This window comes from Balaenoptera musculus, chromosome 1, assembly GCF_009873245.2.
Source record: "Balaenoptera musculus isolate JJ_BM4_2016_0621 chromosome 1, mBalMus1.pri.v3, whole genome shotgun sequence".
NCBI lineage: Eukaryota > Metazoa > Chordata > Mammalia > Artiodactyla > Balaenopteridae > Balaenoptera > Balaenoptera musculus.
Window position 1 is genome coordinate 130753876 of NC_045785.1, and position 25698 is coordinate 130779573.

At 47.3% G+C, this 25698-nt stretch overlaps 1 protein-coding gene across 1 annotated transcript in view; it reads right to left on the reverse strand.

The window, feature by feature from the left end:
- The window catches only part of TNR (tenascin R), a 417206-nt gene that overhangs the window by 46215 nt on the left and 345293 nt on the right, over window positions 1–25698 (reverse strand). Inside the window, exons 6-9 of the mRNA XM_036866234.1 lie at window positions 24147–24262; window positions 21780–21930; window positions 16005–16274; window positions 10332–10517 (exon numbers count right to left, since the gene is read on the reverse strand). Coding sequence (XP_036722129.1) covers window positions 10332–10517; window positions 16005–16274; window positions 21780–21930; window positions 24147–24262 — 723 coding nt within the window. The remainder of the gene's footprint in view (window positions 1–10331; window positions 10518–16004; window positions 16275–21779; window positions 21931–24146; window positions 24263–25698) is intronic.

The window sequence follows — 25698 nt, forward strand, 5'->3', positions numbered from 1 at the left end:
GTGGCTGCCACGACAAAGGACGACAAGCTACGTGGCTTAAAACAACAGAAATGTATTCTGTCACAGTTCTGGAGTCTAGAGGGCCAAAATCAAGGTGTTGGTAAGCCCATGCTCCTTCCAAAGACTTTATGGGGGGAATCTTTCCTTGCCTCTTCCTAGCTCCTGGTAGTTGCTGGCAATCCTTGTTATTTCTTAGCTTACAGCTGCGTCACTCCAGTCTCTGCCTCTCCTCTGTTGGTACGTGGTGTCTTAGTCTGTTTGGGCTGCTATAGGCCAGGCAACTTAAACAATAAATATTAGTTTCCCACAGTTCCGGAGGCTGAGAAGTTCAAGATCAAGGCACCAGCAGATTTGATGTCTGTTGAGCCCCAGCTTCCTGGTTCATAGACCATCTTCTCACTGTGTTCTCATACAGCGAAAGAGCAAGAAAACTCTCTGAGGTCTCTTTTATAAGGTCACTAGTCCCATTTATGAGGGCTCCACCCTCATGAGCTAGTCACCTCCCATAGGCCCCCATTTCACATTGGGAATGAGGATTACAATATACGAATTTGCGGGGAGGGACACAAACATTTAGTCCATAACACATGGCATTCTCCCTGTGTGTCTGTGTCTTCTCCTAATCTTTTGAAGACACTGGTCACATTGTATTGAGGTCCCACCCTCATCTTAACTTGATTTCATCTGTAAAGATCCTCTTTCCGAATAAGGTCACATTCACAGGTTCCAGGTGGAAATGGATATTTGGGGGGGGTGGTGGTGGGGGGGGACACTATTCAAATCAGTAGTTATTTCTTTATGAAAAGAAACTATGGCAGAGAGTAAGTCTGTGACCAGCTGGAGATGATCCTTAGGCTTCTGGCCTCAGGGTTCAGGGCTTTTAGGACTGAATGCCTTACCCTTCCCTTCATTTCATCCCCCGCCCCCAGAGCAGCTGTGACTTCCCCAGGAGCCCTGAGGTAATAGGTACGATTTTGACAGGAAATGCATTGAGCAACCTTTCCTTAACAGCGGCTTGGATTAAGGAAGGTGAATGCTGCCTGGGACCCAGAGAGTTCTGCACTCCCTCCTCTTTGTGGCTTTCAGTACAGCCTGTGCAGTGAATCCCTCGTGCTCCAGTACGGCAGAACCTACCAGGCCTTACTGACCAGGGTCTCTGGACGGCATGTGTTAGAATCAGCCCTCTTTTTCCCTTCTCAAACCAGCTCCATTCATTTCCTAACCTTTAGTTCTTTCTTTCTCTAAAGTGTCGACACTGGTGGAAGTAAACTTTGACTTTGAGGCCTGCCGTACTTACATTAATATTCAGGCTCTGCCACTTTCTACACGTGTAACTGATTACTTCACATATTTGAGCTTCAGTTTCTGTAGAATGGGAAGAATAATACTATCTATCTCAGAGGGTCATTGTGAGGATTAAATGAACCAACATGTGTGAAGAACAGTGCCTGGCCCATTGTGATAGTAGCCCATAGTATTATTACCTTGCTCAGAGAACTATTCCAGGATTTTGAGTTGTTTTTTGGTGAGCCCCAGGAAGGTACAGGTTCGTCCTCCGCACACCTCTTGTCAGTTTGCTGAAGCTTAGCCTGTTGGCTCTGATGAAACCAGTGATTTAGGGAGTCCCGGGGTCAGCGAGGAGCTGGCCCCTGGCTGGGCCGAGTACCTGTCACTAGAATGAGTTGGGTGATTGCAACGCCCCAGATCCATTCAAAGCACACATTTATCTCCGTCAGTATGTTCGGCGAGTCCCAGCTACATCCTTGGTTGGAGAAATTAGATTACCTTTGGGACATAAACTGCTTTTCTCAGACAACTGATTGAGACCTTCAATTGCCTATAATGAAGTAGAAATTCTCTGACGTAGATGAAGGGTGACAGATCGAGGGAGGAAGACAGAAATTACATGTTGCCAAACGGATCTACCATGTAACGTTTTCATCCGAGTTTCTTATTTATGAAGCTTAAATGAAATGTTCAATAATTTACAACGGAATCATCTTCTCCCAGAAAAGTGCAGAGCAGAATTTAAAGTACTCTCCTCCCAGGCTTTCTGTCTAGGTGATTTGGAAGTGAGACTTGCTTATAGGTTCCTGCCTCCCGCTTCCTTTGATCTTCAGCAGCTTTCTTCCTGTGCTACCAGTGAATTGTTGCTCTTTGCCAGCAGGTAAAGTACACCTCTGCTGGAAAAGAAAATGCGTATCTGAGGCATACCCAGTACACTTATATATCAGCACTTGGAGGACTCCTAGGGATTTCTCTCTTTTTAAAGACCCCTTGCTCTCTACCAATGCTCTCTTTATCTTTCCATCCAGCTCCTGCAAGTAGTAGCATATGAATGGCTCTGTTCCCTTTCTTAACAATAGCTCAGAAAATTCATCTCATAGGAAACCACTACTCTGCATCCCTTATAGAACTTCCTTTGTTCAGCTTAGAGGGTGATGCTTTCCTCAACTCTTTCACTGCATAACCATTCTTCTTTGAATTCCCAAAGCACACAGTTCATTGACTCAACAAACATTACTGAGGGCGTCCTTTGTGCCAGGAACAGGGTTGTATACTGGGGATACCAGGGTGAGCTGAATGGAATCACCCTTGTCCTTAATGAGATAAAAAGAAATCTGTACTGAAGAAGGAAATTAATTACTTACTGAACACCCATAATATGCCAAGCAATGAGCTGCATGCAGTAATCTAGAAGAATAATGAAGAAAAAAGAGAGGGAAGAAAGGAGGGATAAAAATCAAAAGAGAATTTTAAGTGTCTGGTGGCCAGGAGGTCTATTATTAACTATAGTTTCTTAGCGATTCATACCTGTTACCTCGTTTTCCCCTGCAGCTCTGCCAGGAGGGCATTACTCATGGGTAGACAGAGGATCAGAGAAGTCCATTTCTTGATCAAGGTCACAGAGATAATATACAATAAAACTGGGTTTAGAACCCAGGCCATTGTTCTTTGTGACACATCATAGCATGGTCCCTGTCCCTAGGAGTCTTACAGGCTAGGAGAGGGGAGTGGAGTAAGCACCTTGGAATTTGAAGGTGATTTGGCACTACACCATGGGCTGCTAACTAAGAAAACCAGTTCAGAGTGGGGATGAGATCAGCATGGGCTGGAGTAGCCAGAGAAGGCTTTCTAGAGAAGGGACTTGAACCTTGAAAGCTAGCCAAGATTAGGAAAGGCTGAGGGACGACGGAGACATGGAATTTTCTAATCGGCAGGATGGGACATAGTGAGCAGGAACAGATTAATTAGAGCTGGAGAGCAAGAGGAACTAGCAGATTCTCACCTACACTGCAAGGACTGTGGGTGGGTGATAAAGACAGGATGACTCACTTCCCTCTGTTAGGAAACCTATTCTTCATGCTTCCTGCTGCTAGCAGGAAAACAGTGGGAGAAGGAGGCCCAGGAAACTGAGATTGCTCTGTCTTGCCGGCAGAAACACGAATAAGACACCTGGGGTCTGCGGGCTTGATTAGGTTCAGATGGCCATGCAGAACTATATGGACCCTTTCCGTCTCTGAATCCCTGGACTCATCTCCAGAATATCTGTGAAGTTCAAGTCCACAAAACTGGGGTTGGGGATTTGGTTGTCTCTAGTGCAGGGGTCCCCAACCCCTGGGCTGCAGACCCCTACTGGTCCACGGCCTCTTAGGAACCGGGCCCCATAGCAGGAGGTGAGCGGCGGGCGAGCCAGCGAAGCTTCATCTGCGGCTCCCCGTGCTCGCATTACATCCTGAACCATCGCCAACCCCCCGCCCCGCCCCGTCCTTGGAAAAATTGCCTTCCACGAAACTGGTCCCTGGTGCCAACAAGGTTGGGGACCGCTGCTCTAGTGCATTTGAAGGACATCTGCCTTCAAAGGGAGGGGCAAACTGATGACCCTGTCCCCAAGGAGCTTGCGGTCAGTCTCTCAGTTTTTATCACAATCATGCTATTATGTTGTTATTGTTAGTTTTCTTGCCGGTCTCCTCAGTAGACTCTTAGGTCTTTGGGTCAAGGGATTTGATTTTTTTAATATTTTAATTCAGTATGTAGTATAGTGAAAAAAATATATGATGCATAGAAGCAGCATGGCGGGGGCAATGGTGGTGTTGGGAAGACTTCTGTGAGAGAATATCTCAGCTGGATTTTGAAGGATCAGGGGACATTTGGTTGGGGAAAGGGCAGGCTGAGGGAATAACATATGCAAAGGTATATCTGGTAAAAGAACTTATGAAAACCAGGGACCTAATGTAGGGCCCCTCATAGGGAAATTTCCAGCAGGGAATTTGGGTGCCAGAGGTTTCATAGATGGGGAGATATTTGGAGACAGAGGATCTTCTGGGAACCCCTGAAATCATACCAGATAGGCAACAATCTACTTTTCAGTGTACTGAGATCTAAGCTCCCAGGCTCCCCATTCTGATATTCTTGGGGAATGGCAGATGCTTCTCCAGGGTTCCCCGAATGAGTCAGGCTTTGGAGGACATCCATTTGGGTGTGGATGATGTTCAAGCATCAAGAGAAGACTCTTTGCTGACTTTAAGGAAGAGACTGGTCCTACAAACATATTTAAAAAGAAAATCATAACACCAAGGACTGTTCTCAGATGCAACTTTCTTGTTGCCAGTGGGATGAATGAGGAACGTGGGTCTTCACCCCCTGTCCTACAGGAACATCCCATGTCTGGGTCTTTACTGTAAACAAGCATTCGCTGCTGAAGAAGTCAAAGCAGAAACGGAAAAATTCCCACCTGGCTTTACTCTTGGTTCCCTTGCACCAGCCCTTTAATGCAAATAAGGGGACAGATGCCCTTACATGCCAGCTGTGAGGAGGAGGACGTTGTGGAAGCCTCTGCCCTTTATCTCCTCTCTTCTGCTTGGGTCTCTGCAGCCCCTGGAAGGTGGCGCTGTGCTCAGAGGGTGCCTTACCAAAGTGACCACTTGGGGTCACTGTGACTTCGCCCAAAGCAGGATGAGCACCATCTGGCCCAGGCCCCGGGCCCACTGCCCGACTCCTCCTCCTTAGAGGAGCCTGCAGGGCATTGAAGTTCTGGCACTCGGTCTGGGGCTTGTGCCCTGGCACGTCAGGGAGTGCAGACAGGGTGAAGTGAACGTCAAGTGCCTCAGTCGGCGCTGATTTGCCAGCTGGACTCCTCTGGGGGTCTCGGATTTCTTCATGGAAAATCTTCCTGTGGACAAGCACCTCGCGGAGCCCACCTTCTCACCACGAGATCTCCATTTGAGCCCCAAGGAGACAATGAGGGATTTGGTAGAGGCCTCGGTTTCCTGTCCCCAGCAACCAGAGGCCTGGAAGGCGGCAATTCACAGGGCCTGACTGGGGCGTGCTTGCACACGTCAGCCTTGTGCAAGTGTGTGTGTGTGAGTGTGTGTGGGGGGCTGTCGTGTGTGGCTGGCTGCAGGTCTGTGTTTTCTCGCGATCCAATGTTGCACCATGAAGTCTGTAGGAATCTTCAAGCCTCTGGGCTTCCTGCGCCCTGTTGATGATTTTTCTGATTAGCACCTTGTTGACTGGAGATCCGGGGAGTCGCAGTGCAGAGAGGCAGCTGGTTGGGAAGCATCATCAAGAGGTGTGGAGGGGGCGCCCCATCGAGTGGGTGAGGGATGTGATGACCAGGCCCCGGAGCGGGGTTAGATCCCAATGCTCACGTGGCCATACGGGCCAGTTCCTTTTGCCCTTCTCCTGACCACAGGGGTCCTCAAGTGTGGGCTCCTGCTCCTGAGGGAGGACCAGGCAAGAGACTGTAGATGACTGAAGACGAACCCCTTTCCGCTGTTCGCAGAACACCGAAGCCACAGGCTTTTCTGATGACAGCTTAGTGGAGCCCCCTCAGACAGAGACCAGAGCAGTGTTTATAATTTGCATTGGTCACAGGCAGGGTTTTGGGTTTTTGTTTGCGTTTTTTAAATCAAATTCCAGTCAAAGAATGAAAATTTCCTTCCTTTCCTCCTCCCTCCCTTCCTCCCTTCCTCCCTCTCTCCCTCCACTAGGGGTTTTCTGTATGGTTTATGGTTTTTCACTGCTACTCAGAAAACAGTGATGGTGCCAGACCCTGGTACATGCTTCTGGTTCTAACCCAGAGGGACCTTGGTGAGCCTGTAAGGTACATAACACTCGGGGACCCCTTTGGGACTCCAGGTATGGTTCACAGGCCAAGCAGACGTGGTCCAGGCTGAGAGGCTGAGCCTAAAAAAAAGACTCATCGTTAAGGACGCAGAAGCCACCAGAGCAGAGAAAAAAAATCATTGCAGACACCGAGTCTGTTGTTGAGAAACAGATTCACACTCCAGAGGGAATTTGCTGGGCATTGCCTAGAGAGAATAATGGAAAAGAAATGTTTGGTATTCTGTGCCCCAGCCTGGTCTCTGTGTTGCAAAGGGGGAGGTATATGATGGAGGATGCAGGGGGGTGCTGTGAGCCCGCCGTGTGACTCTGAGCCCCAGAGTCGGGAAGGGCTTGCATTCCACAGCGAAGGGGTGAGTGGTGGCTGCAGAGACAAGGGCTTCTGCAAGGAGTATCCAGTACAGATGCCGTAGGACTTGAAGGACTTGGAGTCAGCTGGCTGTGAGAATAAAGGGTATGTGAACTTCTGCCTGGGAGAGGCCAGGTTGCCAGAGATCCAGGCTGAGTTTTGTAGGGATTAAAAACAATAAAAGGTCAAATGGCTATTGAAGGTTTTCTATGTACCAGTGCTCAGATATATAAATATATATGAGTTCATTGAATCCTCCCAACAACCTATGAGGTAGACATGATGTCCTTCAGACCAGGAAGCGGAAGCACAGAAATTGAAGACATTTGCCCAAAGATGCACATCAGTGAAGTTGGTCTCAAGCCTGAGTGGGTGACTTCAGAAACCATGCTCTAAGTGAGTGCTTCTTGACCATTAATGTGCACACAAATCCCCCGAGGGGCTTGTAAAATGCAGGCTCTGATTTCACAGATCTAGGGGCGAGAGGGCTCTGACATCTCCTGGGGTGATGCCCTTGCTGCTGGTCCTCACACCCCACTTTGAGAAGCAGGGTCTCCGCTCTGTGCCACACATATTACACGGGGTCGTCCCAAACCATCCGTTAGCTCACAGACCTCCTCCTTTGCCTCCTTATTCCTCCTCCTCTCCCCCTCCTCCTCCTCTTCCTCCTCCTCCTCTCCCCTCCTCCTCCCCCTCCTCCTCTTCCCCCTCCTCCCTGCCCCCCCATCATCATCACCATCATCCATGTATTGAGTACTTTGCTATGTTAGAAGAATGGTCTTAAACTCCTTCAGTACATGATCTCATTAAAGCCCCATCAAACACTATGAGGTAAGTGGCATTATTCCCCTTTTACCAATGATGAAACAGAGGCTTAGAAAGGTCGAGTCAATGGCTCCAAATCACACAGTGAGTAACTGGGCCTAGATACAGAGTCTAGAGTCCCAGCTCTTAACATGTCCCACAGAACCGAGCATTCAAATAAAACTGAGACAAGAGAGAATGGTACCTTCTGCTAGGGTTGCAATTATTTTTGACTGGGGATAAGGAGGGTGGGGACAGCTGAAGTTTCTAGTCCTTCATACTCTTTCTGGCCAGGGAGGAATTGCTTCAGATGAGCCTGGAATGCCCTTCCCACTGAGTCCAGGGTCTTGTTTTTTACATACAAGCAAATAACTTGTTTGGAACTAAAAACAAACAAACAAACAAAACCCCCCAAAACAAAAACAAGTCTCGGAAGCTGAAAAAAACTCTCCTTTTTAGCCTCCAAGTTGGAGAGTGAGGGAGAAAACACAACTATTTAAAGCTGGGATCAAACTTCTCGCTCTTTTTGCCTTCCTTGCTTCCAGGTCTTTCCTTCATTTTCCCCAGCTACCACAGCGAGACTGCCAGCAATCCTTGTAATCTGCATCTCAGCAAGGACAGATATACTTGATTTCCTTACATTCCTATAATCCCTTTTTAAATCACATAAGGCTATTTGCCTTTATAAATCTTCCCAGCAGTGAGCTCCCTGGGATAATCATGTGTAATATATATTTATAGTTTTATTTCATAAGCCCAATTCAAAAAAAAAAAAAAAAAAAATCAACCTATCTGAGCTCACTCCTCACTCATAACCTTTCCATTCCTTGTAAGTCTGCAAGATTTGACTGTTCCTTCCATGTTACTTCTTTAGTAGGAGCAGTCATGAAAAGGGATGGGGACTTTTGACTAGGATTCAGAACTGCCTTTGAGTCACGGCCCCCTTGCTAGCTTTGTGAACTCGGGCAACTTTCCAAAATCCCTGAGTCTCAGTTTCCTCATCCGTAAAATGGAGATGCTGACTGGGGCGCCTATAATGTGAAGGCTGATGGCTGTGACATCCTTTGTTTACTGATATGGCAGGCAATATTTTAGTTCTCCTGTCCCTCATGAGCTGTTGTTGTGAAGATTAAATAAGCTAAAACTATGTGAAGGTGCCTGGAATAACAGAGATGATCAAATGCATGTAGAATCTTCTTTCCACCCCCCCCCCCCCCGCCCCCAGTAATGAGAAATAATAGGATGATTATTATTAGGATGTGACTGAGTTCTCTATATCTCATGATTTTAAAGTGTGTCCTCCATCCAAACAACTAGCCATCATCTTTGTAAAATTGCTAATTGCCAAAGCAGCCTGCGGCTCTGGGCAGAGATGGGCTGCGCCTAGAAGCAGTTCCCTCCTGTATCATCGCAGGTTTTTTTGTTTAGCTGAATTTTTGTGAATGTCTCCAGCTCTCTGTAAAGGCTCTATGCCAGCTGGTCTGTTCCTGTTATGTTTAATTCACCCCCATTAACCTGCTTGGTCAGCATATCTTTCCATCTCCTTGCTGTGTTTCAGGAGTGCGTCTGTTTGGAAAAAAAACATTTATTATATTTACTTTAACTGGCCTCATTTGGCAAGGTGGTCTGGGATTTCAGTTCAGGAGGAAAACAGATTTGATTATACTGCCCTTGTTTACTGGACGCACTCTCTTGTGTGGATCCCTTGTCTACTAATGCTTTTGCAAGAAGCCAAGACACAGGATAAACAAAGTCTCTGCGAGCACACTGGTGGCCCCTCGTCCATGGCTGCTTTGCACAGTCTCCATCTGAAAACTGTGCCTCACATTTCCAGCTGTCTACCTTTCAGCAAAGTCCAGCAGGTAGGTTTTCCTGGCGGGTGTGTCTAAGGCCCCAGGAGGAGCACTGGTTGGGCGCCACATCCTCATGGGGACAGGGAATGCTCCCCAGCCAAGCGTCACGGTGACCTGGGTCATCGCCTTAGTTCATACCACCATTATCTCTCTCTTTGACTCCGTGCAGCCTCCTGACCTCTCCCTGCCTTTGGCCTTGTCCTGTTCCCGTCTGTTCTTCACACTGCAGCTGCCCAAATCTGGTCATTGCGTCGTCTTATTTAAGACCTTTCAACAACCCTCCACTCACACTCTTTATAGGGTACATAAGGCATAACCAGGCTCTTGTAGCCTATGCCCCAGTCGTAGTGAGCATGTGCAGTTTCTCTCATCATTCATGCATGCGTTTATTCATTCGTTCATCACTTATCCAGGACCTGTAAGTGCTAGATGCTGGGCTGAACGCTGGGGAGTCATGATGAGCGAAACCAAATATGGTCCCCCTTTCACAGAATTTAGTCTAAGATGGAGACTGACAATCCAATAATCACACCCACAAGCGTACAACGATAACTTGAGGAGTGCTGTGAGTGGTAACCAGTAAGATGAGGCTGCCAGACAGGATGACCTGATCTCGCCTGGGAACCAGGCAGGGTTCCAGAGGAGTGACAGGTGAACTGAGAGCTGGAAGGGAAGCAGACGTCACGAGGTAAAGAGGGTGGTGGGAGAGCCTGGCAGGCAGAGGGAACAGCATGCGCCAAGCCCTGTGGCAGGAGGGAGAAGGCGTTTGAGGAACTGAAAAAAGTAGACCTGTGCGCCTGGAGCACAGGGAGCCCCAGGGGACACGGGAGGGAGAGGAGACTGGGGAAGATGGTAAGGAAACCAAGGCCGTGCAAGGGTTTGGAGTTTATCCCAAGAGCAATCGGAGTCCCTGAAATGGCTGCAAAATGGGATGGCATGATCAGAAATGTACTTTGAAAAGATAACTGATGGAGTGAAGAGGAGAGCAGAGGGGAGAGAAAGTGGGGAGGTTATCGCAGCGGCGAAGACAAGATGTAGTAGTAGCTTAGACCAGGTGATGGCAGTGCAATGGTGAACAGCAGACGTATGTGATAGGTACTTGGGGGGTTAAGTCAATGGGATTTGGCTATGGTTGGACCAGGGAGAGAGCTGGGAGGGTGTGGACTCAGGAACTGCCATGCCCCCAGGAGCTTACTTACCTGTGAGCGTGGCTCTGGTGGTTGGACCGATGCCCTTGGGGACCAACAGCTCATGGTACTGCTCGCCCGCCAAGGTGCTGTACACAATCTTGTACTCCTGAACCTCTGCTTCACTATTGTCCCACTCAAGGTCAAGGCTGGTTGCTGTGCGGGAACCACGCCGCAGGTTCTTGGGGGCGTCAATCTCTAAAAAAATCCAGACATCACCAACATCACACAGGATAATGTGCATTTGTCATGCATCTTGAACTTGAACAGGCTTTGGGGTGAGAGCCCATGACCCTCTGCCTCACATTTGAGTGAACCCAGGGGCTGCCCCTCAGCTTTTGGTCTGTCAGGTTGGCCATGACAGATTACGTGGGCAGGTTGGAGAGTTTTATTTGGGAGTTAGATATCAACACACTTTACACGTCCCCCATTCCCATTCAGGAGTTCTAGTGGCATTCTAGAAATTGAAGAATGAACCAGTTAGTGTCATAAGGTTGAGACTAAACAAGAGAAACCCTAGAAAATGGAAATCAGAGATGGCATCCAAGTGATGAAGATGAAATAGAGTAATTTCAAATTTGATCACTGAGCAAAAAGCAGAGGATTGACTGCAAGATTTTGAAGTATAAGGTGTCTTCCCCTGGATTTACTTGCATAGACACTGCTGAAAGTTTTGCATATAGAGAGGGGATGTGATGTATTGGAAATCACTCAGCTTTGGAGTCAGGTCTCAGTTTGAGCCCCACCTCTGACTCTTATTGTAATGGGACCGTGGGCAAGTCTTCATCTCACTGGGCCTTGACGGCCACATCTGTAAAATGGGCTAATAATACTGCCTTTTCAGGGAGTTGTACAAATTAGACAATGCATGTAGAAGTGAGTAGCATGGTGCCTGGTACAAAATTAGGTGCCCAAGCCCTGTGCTGGCTTCCTGGTGCCTCCAAAGCTCTCCCTGAGTTCCAACAATCTGGCGCCCCCAAATGCTTGCTCCTTGGGGTTCCAAGAATTCCACAACAGTGAAAAGACCATTGGCATTGGGGTCTTTTCTGCAATTGTGGGGGGCTTGTTCTCTCTTCCAGGACTGGTCATCTCTTCAGGCTTATTTGGGCAGAAACAACATAAACAACTTACAGGATAAGAAGTTGCTGTCTTGACAAACTGCCACTTAAAAAGTTCCAAATATGTCTTGACTTTGAGACTTGAATTTAACTTTGGAGTGGACCACCCATTTGTTCTGGGAAAACCTCAAGTGGACTGTTTTAATTTGCAAACGCCAGGCAAGTCTCCACCGATTGTTCTTTCAGAAGATGGGACTGTTGTGAATCAATCTGAGTGCAGCTGCTGCAGAGTGAGAAGTGTTCTGTTTAGTGATGTAAATTGGGTGAATCTTTTAGCAGATTTATGCCTCTGCAGCTTATTTTTCTGAGAAACGTTTCCTTACTCAGTGTGGGTTTAGCATGCTGGAAACTGTGCATTATCCACGTGCTGTGTGTGGGATTTCTTGAGCAGTTGGATGGAAAGAGGAGCATGAGTAGAGGGGCACGTAGGAGGAATGCTCTGGGCTGCAGATCCCTAAATCTCACATCCCTAAATCTCACGTGGGAGGAGAGGCTGGCAAAGGACTGGGCGGGGCTTGGGGGTGCGTGGCCTGAATGGAACTGGAGCAAAAAGAGATTCACTTAAGGTTCAGGTTGAGTCTTGTATTTACCTACTGCTCTTCACAACTAAAGACCCCAGACCTGGGAAGTGTTTGTTAGACTATGGATTTGTTTTTTGCTTTTTTACCCTTAGGACCCGTGCCCTGTGGATAGGCGGCAGTGTTTCCTCTGAAGGGACTGGACATTTCCAATGTCAATGATCCCTAAAGAGATCAATCCTGAGAATGAGGGCTGGAGAAGGCAGGTGTCTTAGGACTGGGGTGGAGTGAAATGGTTTGCTCCCCCTAGGTCTTGAAGCCTGACCTCTAGGAGGGGCAGCTGAAGGGCACCCTGGCAAGTGGGAGCTATGCTGGTCTCTGCAACACACCAGCAAGCTAGGGGCAAGGTAAAACCAGGTGTCCAGTGGGGGCCCTGTGGAGAGGCTGGGGCTGTAGACTCTCACCTCTAAAACATAAGTTAAATCAAGCAGTTCTCCTGCTGAAAACTTTCCGCTGCTTCCTATTACGAACTCCTAATTGTGGCCCGCAGGGCTCTACGTGATCTGGCCCTGCCTGCTTCTCAGGTGGCACCTTGGAACATTCTACCCTTACTCACCGTGCTCCAGCTGCACTGCCTTTTTCCTGCTCCTGAATCACAGCAAGCTTATTCTCACCCCAGGGCTTTTGCACTGGCTGCTACTTTTGCCTGGAACGCTCTTCCCCAGACCCTTACATGACTGAGGTCACTTAGGTCTTGGTTAAAACTTTAGCTCCTCAGAGAGGCCTTTCTGACTACTCCCTCTATATCATCCATTTCATGTTTTTAGCATAATCCTCGTGATTGAAATGATCCCATATGTTTCTTTTCTTCTTCCTTATCTCGTTTCCCCCCCTGGAATGTAACTCATGTGAACTGGGATCTTGTCTATCTTGTTTATTCTGCATCCTCACTGCCTAGGACAGTGCTTGGCACCTACTAGGTGTTCATTAAGCACATGTGAAGTGGCTGAATGAATACTGTCAGTTCTCGGTCTTGTCTGCTCCCTCAAAGCCTTTGGAAAAGTCTTGTTAAATATTCCAGCTGGGGATTTTGAGGATGCTTGGGGCCAGGTGGTACAGGGAAAAGAACAGCTTTGACTGAGGGCAGCTGGTCTTGGCTGGCTGACAAGGGCCATCCAGGTTGAACTTGTGGAGGCATTTCCAGGAGAATCTCAGAGTACAGTCCCCGCCCAGCAGGTGGGAGCTCCAGCTGTTGTGACTTGGACCTTTGTATGCGTTTCCTGGGGCTGCCGCCACCAAGGGCCACACACTGGGTGGCTTCAACGATAGAAATGTATTGTCTCACAAACTGGAAGTCTGAGACCAGCGTGTTGGCTCCCTTCCAAGGGCTGTGCGGGAGAATCTGTTCCGTGCTTCTCTCCAGTGGTTTGCGGAAGGATCCACCAAAAGAGTCCCGGGAATGCCCCCATGAGGGCAACTGCAACCAGAGCTACGGAGGGCAGGGAGGTTTGGGAGACTGGTCTCCGGGTTTCCCTGGGCTGCCTTCTCTCTAACCATTGGCCTTAGTGGGCTTCCATCGGTGCTTTCCTTTTTCCGAGCGGCTCTAAGACCCAGACAAATATCTTGCTCACCACGCAGGAAGCAAATCCCCGTTTTAATTGCCTGTGCAATTAGTGTGCTCCTAGTGTCGAAGCCATCACCTGGAAAAGCACTTTGGCTAATTTGAATTTAAGCAGAGTTCTGAAATGACTGAGGGCCCTGCCGTGAGGGTGCAGGCATCTTCTCATTCAACCAGCACCTGCCAACCCCAGGCCTTGAGAGCTGGGCTGCAAAGCTGTCCGCGGCAGCCCACCCTGCCCCTGTTGCCCCCTCACCCGCTTCGGGCAGAGGGGGGCAGCTTGGAGGTACAGGCTGCTGCTGCCTGTAGAATGTAGCCGCCTAACAGCTGCCCATCCTCCCGGCAACCGGAGACAGAGAATCACGCAACGAGCGGAAACTCAGGGGGAGCTTCTAGGAGGCAGAATGTAATTGTCTTGATTGGAATTTTCCTGGGCCACCAGCCAGTCCTGCTTCCATCTCGTTGACGTAAACATCAAGAATTATGCTTCTCTGCTCCAAAAAAAAAAAAAAAAAAATTATGCTTTCTGTCCTGCCGCTGGAGAACTCTCGTCTCCTTTTCTGCCTCTTCAAACTCCTTATCTGAGTAAAGCACAAAGAAACCACTTTTCACACAAAAACTGTGTTGAAATTAAAAAAGAATGCAGGACTCATGGCCCTCAGGAGGTCCCAGCACCGGAGCAGACCGTGTCCTGGGGGTGCAAAGGCTCGGGGGTGGGCAGGGCTGACCTTGAATTCACCAAGAAGGGAGCTTGTGTGTGAGGCCCTGAGCAGTTTTGGTTCACTGAGGGGAAAAGAAGGCAAGAGACATGGGCAGAATGTAGTCCCTTTATTTTAAAGACATATGCACAGTCACTGGAGATCCCAACATGTGTTCAGTAAAACATCTGACCAGCGACCCCTGGCTGCGGTGGAGTCTGGCACGGGGGCTGGAGAGCAAACCTGAGAGGGCCTCTTTCAGAGTCAAGCTGCCTTCTCCGTTTCATCAGTGTCCATGCTTGCTCCCTTGTAACAGGGAGTTTTTCTCCCCCTCCCAATGTTTCCTTTGGGGTGGAGGGAAACCCATTATGAGATTCCTGGCCTCCCTCTTTCTTCTGCTGGGGAAGATGGACTTGCTTCAATGGTGAGTTTTGTAGCAGGCCCGGGCACGGCCCTCCTGCTCCCCTCTCTCATGGGCGCCGTCTGCACATGGGGGTCGGCCTCTGCTTGTTCCTCTGTGCTGTAAGCCCTAACCTGAGTAGCCCCACAACTTCCACCAGATGGGGGTCTTGCCGAGGTCCACAGGGTCCATCCGTTGGCAAGCCCATCCAACGCTAAGCTAGGGGATATTTTGGCCTCCATCTGTCTTACTCTTTGCCTTATTTATCAGCTGATTTTAAACACAGGTGGAGGGTAATGGTGCTGTTTATTGAACCTCCATGAAGCCCCTTGGCTGGCTTACCCCATCCCGTAACAGACTCTTAGGCCACCACTCAATGTAGGATGCCTGAATTAGTGATTCTCCTACTTTACCCCATCAGGAGATGCCGGTTCTTAGATCTTACAGAAGCCGGCAGTTTCCTTTGATCTCTGCAACAACTGGGGAGTTGGCAGAGACATTCCTTGATGTGTGACCACCCCGCTGCTGCCCCCCAACAGGGCAGAGAGGCCGAGACTGGGTATCTGGGTTAGATGGAGACTCACTGTCGGGTCACAGCCCCCGACCACCCAGTGAGAGTGCCAGGGAGCCTGTCTTTGGATGGTGCCTGACCTACTTGTCCGCTAGCCGGTCGGCCTGATGGGCTCCTGGAGAGCCAGGGAGCAGGTCGTGAGGTCTGGCCTTGCCCGACTATTGGAGCCGGGTCTACATTAGCCTTCTTGCCGGTGCTCACAAACGGCAGGATGAGTCACAGACTCTCAGGTGGAAGGCCTGCTTCCAGGCATGCAGGCCGGGCTTTGCACAACTCCAAGGGGCGCCGTCGTGCTGGTATAGTCACTGTGGATTTATGGAATCATTACAGCCATTTCCGGCAAATTGCAATCAAGTGACTCCAGGAAGGGGTACTGAACCCTCACAAAATTGCCCTTTGGGCTAGCGATGGGAATGTCAAGTGACTTCAGGACAGACTTTTCATTTTATAAAGGAGAAACCTGAAACCCGAGGGGAAGAGACTTCTGTCAAGTCACAGATCTGGCTGGTAGCAGAGGCAGGACAGGAACCCAGCTCTCCCGTCCACTGGTGCTGTGCGCTCCTCTGCCCTGAGATGTGACCTCACCGGGATGCCCTGACACCTCTCGCTTCCTTCCTGCAGTGTCTGTGATACGTGGTTGCCCAAGCACACGTCATCTCTCTCCCTGGATGCCCCTCTTGCCATGAGGATACCAGCGGGCTCAGCACCCTCTCCCCTCCTCGGGCTCTGCTCCCCCGCGCCCCACCCCACCTACAGCCTCACCTGTTGTGAACTGGGTGGTGGTGGACTCACTCTCGTTGGTCCCACGGACTGCGCTGACCCACACCTCGTATTGGGAGCCGGGCCGCAGGGCCTGTACCGAGTACTGGCTCAGGGGAGGCTGCAGTCGGAAGGTGGTCTTCCCGCCTTCCCCGCCCACCAAGCCGTACTTCAAGAGAATGAAATCGACTTTGGCTCGAGGTGGGGTCCACTCCACGAAGGCTACAGTGTCGGAGACATCTCGAACCAGGATGTGCGTGGGCCCATCAATGACTGAATGAGAAGGATCCAATAGAAAAAAAAAGTTTGAGAAGTGAGCCTCTGACTTAAGCTCTTTCCTTTCCTTTCCTCCTTACATTAGCCTGGTCGGTCAGAGAGAGAATGGGTATTATTATCCCAGTTTACAGATGGGGAAATTGAGACACAGTGAGATAAAATCTCTTTCCTGAGGACGCATGGTTTTTCAATGGGGGAACAGACACTGGATCTTAGGTCCCCTGAATCTTGCTGTCACGGGGCTGTGGTTTTTAGGATTGGCACTTCCCAGTTTAGTCAAGGGAAGGGCACTTACTGGCTTGAGAGGGCCAGCACTGTTCTGTCAGGAGGCTATGAGACAACAGAGAACTGTGTTTCTCGGGTGTGCCCAGCTCTCACATTCTGTGAGCCCCAAGGAAAGATCTATGAAATTAGCATCCCTGTCTAAACATCTGAGACTTCCAACTTGGTTGCCAATGAGGGCATCACGATTATCCAGAAGATGTCCCTGCTCAGCTGTACTGGCAACTCAGTCAACCAGCTGCTAAGACAGTCAAAAACCCAACAGACATTTGTATTTTTGGATATGAAATATGCCTTCTGGGGAAACTTGCTCTTCTGTAAAAACAAGGATCTCAGTTTTGGAACAGCCTCCTGTGGGCTGTTTTTTCCCCACCGGTTCTTGCGTATTCCTGAGCCAGGAGGGCACTGCAGTCACACACAGTCCCTCCAGGTGATTCAGCATGTGTCCCTCGTGAGTCCTGGCCTCTGGCACTGAGCACCTGAAGGGAACACCATTGTGGGATGGTGTTACCTAGGAAAAGCTGGTTGGTTTCCTAGGAGTCCTACCACCCTGGTTCCAGCACCCGCTTGGGGTCCTGTTCATATTGAATTAGATGATGGTGGCGGTGGGGCAAGGTGAGAGAATGTAGAAGGGAAATAGAAAGGGCTTAGTGAGTAGAATAGAAAATGGTGTTCTCAACTCCTCATGGTGTGTCTGGATGGCTGACGTGCCCTCCTTTGAATTACTCATTATCTTCTAAAAAGAGCTGGCCCGGCTTCCATGTTTGCATTTATTATGGGCTACACCCCTCTAGCTGGGGCTGATTAACATTAATATTAATATTCTTCAAGGATTTGGAACTGTAACCACAGACTCTGGCTCTCTGGTTAGCTGGTTTTGGACCATGTAGAGCCAGGGCTGGTCTGGCCATTCTCTACCATATTCACAAATAAATAGAAAACATCTGATCTGGGGAGAGAGCGAGAGAGCGAGAGAGAGAGAGAGAGAGAGAGGGAGAGAGAGAGAGAGAAAGAGAAGAGGAGAAAGGGGAGAAGGTGATTTTTAATAATTACATATTTGGTCTTCCCTTCTTAGCGCAGAGCTCCTAAAACCCTGGGAATTTCCTAAGTGTTGAGAGTGAGCAAGTTGTCTTTTGTTATGTTAATGAAGCGAGGGAGAAAGCTGGTTGCCGAGGGACCCAACCAGGTGATTAGAGGGTTGGAACTTTCAGTCCCACCCCTGACATCTGGTCAGTCCATCAATCATGCCTATGTAATGAAGTCTCCATAAAAACCCAAAAGGACTGGGTTTGGAGAGCTTCCAGGCTGGGGAACCAGAATGCTTCCATGTGCCACTGTGATGGGCCCCAAATTCCACAGGAGCAGAAACTCCTTTGTTCAGGACCTCACCTATGTATCTCTTCATCTGGCTGTTGATTTGTATCCTTTAATATCCTTTGTGATAAATCAGTAATTCAGTGAGAAAATGAGTTTCCTCATGAGTTATATGAGCTGCTCTGGCAAATTAATCAAACCCAAGGAGGGGTTGTAGGAACCTCCAATCTGTAGCTGGTCAGTCAGAAGCATGGGTGACAACCTGGACTCGTGATTGGCATCTGAAGTGGAGGGTAGTCTTGTGGGACTGAGCCCTCCAACCTGTGGAATCCGATGCTCTCTCCGGGTAGATGTGTTGGAATTGAGTTGAATGGTAGGACACCCAGCTGGTGTTGCAGAGAATTGCTTGGTGTGGGGAACCCCTCCCCCAGTCACACACATACTGGAACTGGGTGCAGATTTTTAGGAGCAAATACACAGAGAGAAGCAGAAATGAGTGACCATGTGGCGCTTCTAGAAAGGTATAGAGAATAACTCGGTTCTTGACTTTCCATTTTTTGGTTCAAGTCTTTTGTGAGACTCAGATGCATTTCTGGCCCTGGGGTTTCATAAGACACTCTGTGTCCTTCCAGTAAATTATCTTTTTTGCTACAGCTAGTTTAAGAAAGCTTTTTCCCCTTGTTACCAGAGAGTCTTGACGAAGACTGTTTTCTGTGTTTTCTAACCAGTCTGCACTGGACCACCTCCTCGTCTGTCTCCAGAATGGAGGATCTCCCTCAGGACTGTCTCAGCCTGACTTGGAGCCTCTCAGTCTTTCCGAGTTGGGCCTTTCGCTGGGTACCCCACCCTCTTTCTGGGTCTAGCCCAGTCCTGTTCTCTATTAAGCAGCTTAGGATTTTTGGTCTGGCACCAGCCAAAATGAAAATCACCAGACCATTTTGGTTTTGATGCCACCTGATTTGGAGTGAAAGTGAAGTTCTGTTTTTCATATTTGGAGTAATAATGAGATTTAACAGAATATATCCAGATGTTTTCTTTTCTGCACGCTGTATTTAGTGGTTTTAGGTAACTTGGGCCTTTTTAATTTCATTTAATTTAATAATGAGATGGAGGAAATGATCTCCTAACTGCTGAATAAGCATAGTGCTTGAAACATAGTAGACACTCAGTAAATGGGTGTTGAGTAAATGAAATAAATAGATGACTCTCTATATGCATAAGAAAGAAAGTGAAGCATTTCAATGAATTGGAGCTTCTTGGAAAAAAAAAAAAAAAAAAAGATGTCACCAAAACTCAAATGACCATGTAAGGCTTTTGTCCATCAGCTCTTTAAGTCCCCAAATCCTAATCATAATGATTGATCATATTAAAATGTGACGGTGTAGCACCAAGGGCTCTGGCTGCAGGAGGTCTTGTAATTTGAATTCCCAAAATGGCCTGCCTGGAAGAAGCCAGCCTGCGTGCCTGATGAGGACTCAGAGCTTCGCAGGAGGGGGTTGGTGTGGGTCAGACGTTAGCAGAAGGAAATAATTAAACAATTGTTTCTTAAAAACAGCAGACAGGGCTGGGAGCCAACAATCTTTTCTGCAGCCGTCCTTGGATTCGGCCCTTCAGTTGGCCATTGGGTAGCCATGTCCCATTCCAGTCAAGGAGGTATCAGCTTACTTTCAACTTAGGCCCTAATTTTTAAACAAACACACATCCTACTCAAAAAGTAAACTGGAATAAATATTTTTCTTTCCATTTCTTCGTAATTCTGTACACAATCCCAAAATATGAACTAGGACTTTTTTTTCTTAATTGAAAAAAATTCTGCCTGGCTTTACCACAGATGACTAGATCTGGAACTTTTAATTTTAATCTTAAGGAAATTCCAAACCAAAAAATACTGCAAATTTTGTCAAAATGTGGTTTAAGTAGAAGACTAAAGCAGAGTTGGACTATCTTCTCTAAGTGCTGTCAGTACTTTGGAAGAAAAGCATCCTACATCTGTAATGTTCTTCTCTGCCCTCTTATGAACCATCTCCTTCTAGCTTTTTTTTTTTTTTTCCTACTAATACTTTCTTAATATCAAATCACAGAAGTGATCTGGGGACCCTGAAACATTCCGCATCAGAAGAGGAGAATCTACACGTGTTACCAAATCAACTCTTCAGGGTCCAGCATAACCTTGGGAAGCAGAACTGGGGGAAAACTCCGGCCACTGTTGTCTGGAGAGATTCCTCCAGAGTACTTTTAGACTTTATGGCTCTAGAGTTTCTTCTAAAACATATTTGGATAAGCATAGTGGTTTTAAAGCCTTTTGGGGAGGAGGGGGCTAATATTCTTTTTTAAAAGAACAAAATCTTAAATGATTGTACAAAATATAAAACAGACAAAAGTGGCGCTGCCTCGGTTGGAGGGTGTGAGGGGCATGGGAGTGGGAGTAATTAGAAACCTGCATCTCCACTTCCTCCTTGCCTTGAGGCATGGCCATGGAAAACTGGTGCTCTAATGGAGCATAATCTAATGCCACAATACTTTTAAACCAGTGTTTTCTAGACTGAGCATAAGCCTCAGCACCTGATGCTGTTTAGTTTGGACCCAATTAACAAAGTATGAATCACTAATCCATAAACATGGGCTCATTATATAGTGTTGTGATTCCCTTTTCTGGCCAACTTGGCCTTTGTCCTGCACTCATGACTGGTTTTCTTAGGTGTCAGTTTCTGTTTATGAAAAATAAAGCTGTACCAATATTCGCCTACCTCAGTCTCTGTTACTAACAGGGAACATTGCTTAACCTTTGAGTTTCAACTCTCCCATCAATAAAATGAGAACGAAAAATGATACCAGAAGCTATTTATAACTTTTGAGAAATTCTTGGTGAGGGCACACACACATGCATCATAATTGTTAATTTACAGCATCCTTTGTTAGCTAAGGAAACAATAAAGCAAAATGCGATACAGTTAATGAATCAAACCTAGAAATATAATGGTCTTGCCTGAGAGGAACTGTGGGGATGAAACAATAATCAACTTAAGTCATCACCTTGAACAGTGACCCAACCCACAATTACTGGTTTTGAACGATGTTTCCCGCTCTCACTTCTAAAAGTGTTCTCTGGGCTTCCCTGGTGGCGCAGTGGTTGAGAGTCTGCCTGCCAATGCAGGGGACACGGGTTCGAGCCCTGGTCTGGGAAGATCCCACATGCCGCAGAGCAGCTGGGCCCGTAAGCCACAGTTACTGAGCCTGCGCGTCTGGAGCCTGTGCTCCGCAACAAGTGAGGCTGCGGTGGTGAGAGGCCCACGCACCGCGATGAAGAGTGGCCCCCACTTGCCACAACTAGAGAAAGCCCTCACACAGAAACGAGGACCCAACACAGCCATAAATAAATAAATAAAATTAAAAGTGTTCTCTGAGTGTATGTATACACACAAGGTATTGAGCACTCACTGTCATTGACACAGTGTTAATCACTTTGTGTGCTTTATCTGATTTAATCCTCATGTCATTTCTATGAAGTTCATCATTGTCAAATGAATCGAGGTTTGGGAAGGTCAGATGACTTTCTGCAAATCTCACAATAAATAAGAGTGAATTAGCTCTTGCTGGTTCCAAAGCTCAAGATACTAGGGGCTGACATACAAGACCTCTTAATGAGTAAGATCAGAAGACATACACTGGAGATCCTAACAAAGAATTTCCCCATAGAATACTCTTCCAGATTTTTGTGCTTGCAAGGATAAGGAAGATGTTCAGCTAAGCATCTGGTCGAGTAGCTCCATCTCCAGGTACCCAAATTAATCTCAGCTGTGGGAGAAATCCTAGCACCCCTTTGTCTCTCTACTTCCTGGGTGAGTCTGCAGTTTTTCCTGAGTGACCTAATGGGTAGCCATAGGGTGAAAGGTTGGAGGCACTCACCAGTGGAGACGCTGGCCGAGGTAGGGGGGCTCCGGGCTTGCTCTTTCAGGGCCACCACATTGACAGTATATTCTTCCCCAGGCTTTAATCCCGTCTGGTTGAAGGATGTAACGTCACTGGGGAGCTGGGCAATCACCCCTCCTTCATTGTTCTGGAGGGTGGCGGGGGGGGGGGAAGGGAGAAGCAGAGAAAGCAAAAGAGGAAATCAATGGGAGGGAAATGTGTGGGACACTGTGAATTAAAGATGGGGACCAATTCTCTGCCCTCCAGGCTGACAGCTGAGGGTCTGGGGCCAGGAATGACTCCCAGCAGGATCAAGAAGAATGCCACCACTCTATGAGGATTTGGCAAACGGAGAACCAATTTTCAAGAACATTTCTTTGGCTTCTCCTGAGTCTACTGAGTTTGCCAATAAAAATTAGTCATGAGGTGATGTAGATTGGCTCTTGCCAAAAAATGAAATGTCTGATGCTTACCATCTATCAGATTTTTTGGCATTTATCATGGTGAGCATGCCCTTGGCTATTTAGAAGAGTCTAGTTGTGTATGTATGTGTGTAAACATCTTTATGTACATGACAACATGTTTCAAACTAAGACATTTCCAGTTTTTTAATGAGCCGGAGCTATTATTTTGCTGTATCTGGAGTTTCTCATGGTGTTACACTGGCTGCAAATCTGTCAACGTCTTATTACCCAGATGAGTTAGGAATCCATGACATAACCAACTGTGAAGTACAAAGAAGAGAAAAGGGGTAGAACAAAGAATAATACAAAGGAGAGAAGAAAGAGACAAGTTGGTGGAAGAGGAAATGAAAAAGATCAACTTGATGATGTTGGGTCCAGGATTTTGTATCTTTCTACCCGCCTATCTGTCTGTCTGTTTGCCTATTATTATACATTTTCTCTGTGTGCCTCTGGAAATGGAGGTGACAAGAGGGCTCTTTTTTGTGGCACTGCCCTTCTCTACTATTCTTTGGTCTCTGTTCATGTCACCTGGAGTGCCCTATTATGTAATTTATAGCCACACTTTTATAAATCAACGTGACCTCCCACTGGCCTCAACCTACAGATCATACAGTTATTCTCTGTGGCTGTATATTTGACCTTGGCATGCCCTGGCTAGTCCCACTCTTAGAGTTTTACATATTGGATGTAAAACAGGCCAACCTGGCATTGTTCTTTTCCTGCCTGAGGGGCAGAGTGACATGATTCTCTTGGCCCTGTTTTAAATCCAATTGCCCACCCTACTTTACTGGCCATTTTAATGCAGATAAGACATATAAGAACGTATGTGTATAGAATGTCTGCTTCGATGTATTTAGCTTTCCATGACATGACTATATCCACATAAGAGAAGTGGACAGAGCCCTGGAATAGGAAGTGGAGACCCAATTCTTCTTTTAAGCCTGCCACCAACTAGCTGTCTGATATCATTTAAGTTCACTGAGTCTTAGTCTCTATAAACTAAACAAACTAGATATAAAATGAAGGGTCATCAGTTCCAACAGTCCATGCCTCTAAGAATTTTGAAGTAAAACAATGGTGAAATCATAGTCTCATTGGCCAAAAATGTGTCATATATCATTAAGTCTGATGAATGACTGAAAAAATCTTCTTTGATATTGAAAGATGAAGACAGAGGAAAGGAGTATGATTAAACATTATACCCTTATGAGTGGTATAGTTAGGGAAAACATCAGTGGCATTAATAAATCCTGGAAAACTAGAACTAGTCAGGCTCCTCTGGCAACTTAGAAAAGTAGTTTTAGGGTTAATAAAATAAAATACTGCTTTGATGAATGGAAAAGAATCTTAGGATAATTTTTAACTCAAAGACTAATAATATAATTTGTTTAAGGAAAATTTTTCTCAATGAATAGGTTATGAAAGGTGTTTTTGTGTTACATCTCTGACCTTTAGAGACTGAAGCCATGCAAGCTGACTTTTGGGGCATCTGTCTGCACAGAAGGAAGCTGTGGGTTGATTATGAGACCGATTCAGTTTGGCTTTTCTTATGTCCTAAAGAGACGCCCCAACTTTTTGAAGGTCTCAGTTTTCAGACTTGCTAAAATTACAGCTTGCTAAACCCTAGAGCTTTCTGAGCAGAGAGCTGGGGCTGGTGGCTGCTTCCGTATTCTCCTGTCATCCAAGGCCCAGGTGCCAGGCTCAGGGCCATTACTCAGTCCTTACCATGCCTTTATGAAAGAAATGTTCTGTAGCCCATATACCCACAAAATGCCCCTTTGTGTCCTAATGGCACGGAGAGAGAGATTGGGGGGGGTGCCTTTTTTGCTGCCCCGATTCCAAGTTAAGGGTATGAATACCCCAAATAAGGCTGTTTGGCAGTCTGACAGGTGGGGGTTACCTTTGGAATGAAGCTGATCTCCCACCCATCGAAGGAGAATGAGAAGGGCTCCCACTGCACCTCCACGGTGGTCTCTGTGATCGTCTTGAATTGTAGCCCTTGAGGAGTGGAGAGATCTGGAACACAGCAATGTGGGTGACCATGTCATGGCTCTCCCTGGCAGGGGCAGAGAGCATTACCTGGTGCGCCCTCCACACCATGGGTGTGGTGGCGTGTGATGGGCAGGCTATCCCAATCTCATTACACAGGTGGTGGGTTCCAGGTAAGGGATCAGCCCATGCCACTGTGGTCTTGGCACTCAGTGTGGGCGAATATATGAATAAAGTTAACAAACATAACCTAATAAATACTTTTTTATGCTTTCTTTTACATAATAGGTTACTATTAAAATAAAAAAACCACACTTTCCTTTCCTTACTAAGGTGGTGAATCTTGGCATTTAACATAATGCCTTTTTCAGAGAAACTGAACACTGTCTTCAGAGGCTTTAAGGGTTCCTGAGAGACAATATAAAGGCTAACATCACTGTTTCCATTTCACACCCAGGAAACCGGGGCACAGAGAGAGTAATGAAATACGTGGAGGAAGCCAACTTCAGAATATAGTCTGGAATGCTTTTCTCGATCATGTGATGTGCCTTAAGAATATCTTGTTTAGCTCAAATCGCCACGTCTAGGATGGTCTGAAATTTCCATTTCATGTATACAAGCAAAGCAAGGGCATAATCAAGGGACAGTAGCAGATACTGAGGTTTTCACTCTCACTCCACTAGCTCCTTCTTTTCTCCAGCTGTTCCTTCATTCTCTCTCCCTTCTCTCCCTCACTCACCTTTGCCTCATGTATCTCATTTTTAGTTCCTCTGCTTATCTTCCTCTTTTTCCATTCCCTACACCCTCCCCCCACCCCCTCCCCCTCCCCAACACACACACACACACACACACACACACACACACACACACACACACAGGCACAGGTGGAAGTATGCTTGTCCTAATGGAGTTCCAATTACCAGCCCTGAAATAGGACAGCACGACTTTTCTCAGTTCTCCAGTGAGCCTGCCCCCATTTTAGCTGTGCCTCTCCTGGGATATTCCCATTGGAAAATTGACAGATTCTCATCCTTCCTGTTTGGAAGCTTCCTCATGCTTCTTGGTGAAAGGCAGGGCTGATTCTGAACCCACTTGAAGGTGTGTCAGGGGAGTTTACATGATTCTGTCCTTGTCACCTGGGAGCTTGCCTGAGGGGATGCCCTGAATTGGTGTAATAAAGGCCATGGGAGATGGAAACCTCATCATGGCATGTGCACGTAGATCAGAGAAGAGACGCCTGGGAGTCGGGCCAGGCTCTTGCTGAGGTGACCGATCCTGGAGCAAGGTGGGAAAAGCGGCAGATGGTGACCTGCCTCTCTACACAATCATTGCAGATATTTTAAACTAGTTCTCAAGCACGAGAGGAATTGAAGAAAAAGGTCAAATATAAACAGAGATAATTACAGGCATATTAAAAAAAGGCAGCATTCATAGGGGGAGTCCAATATTATAACAGGATCTTT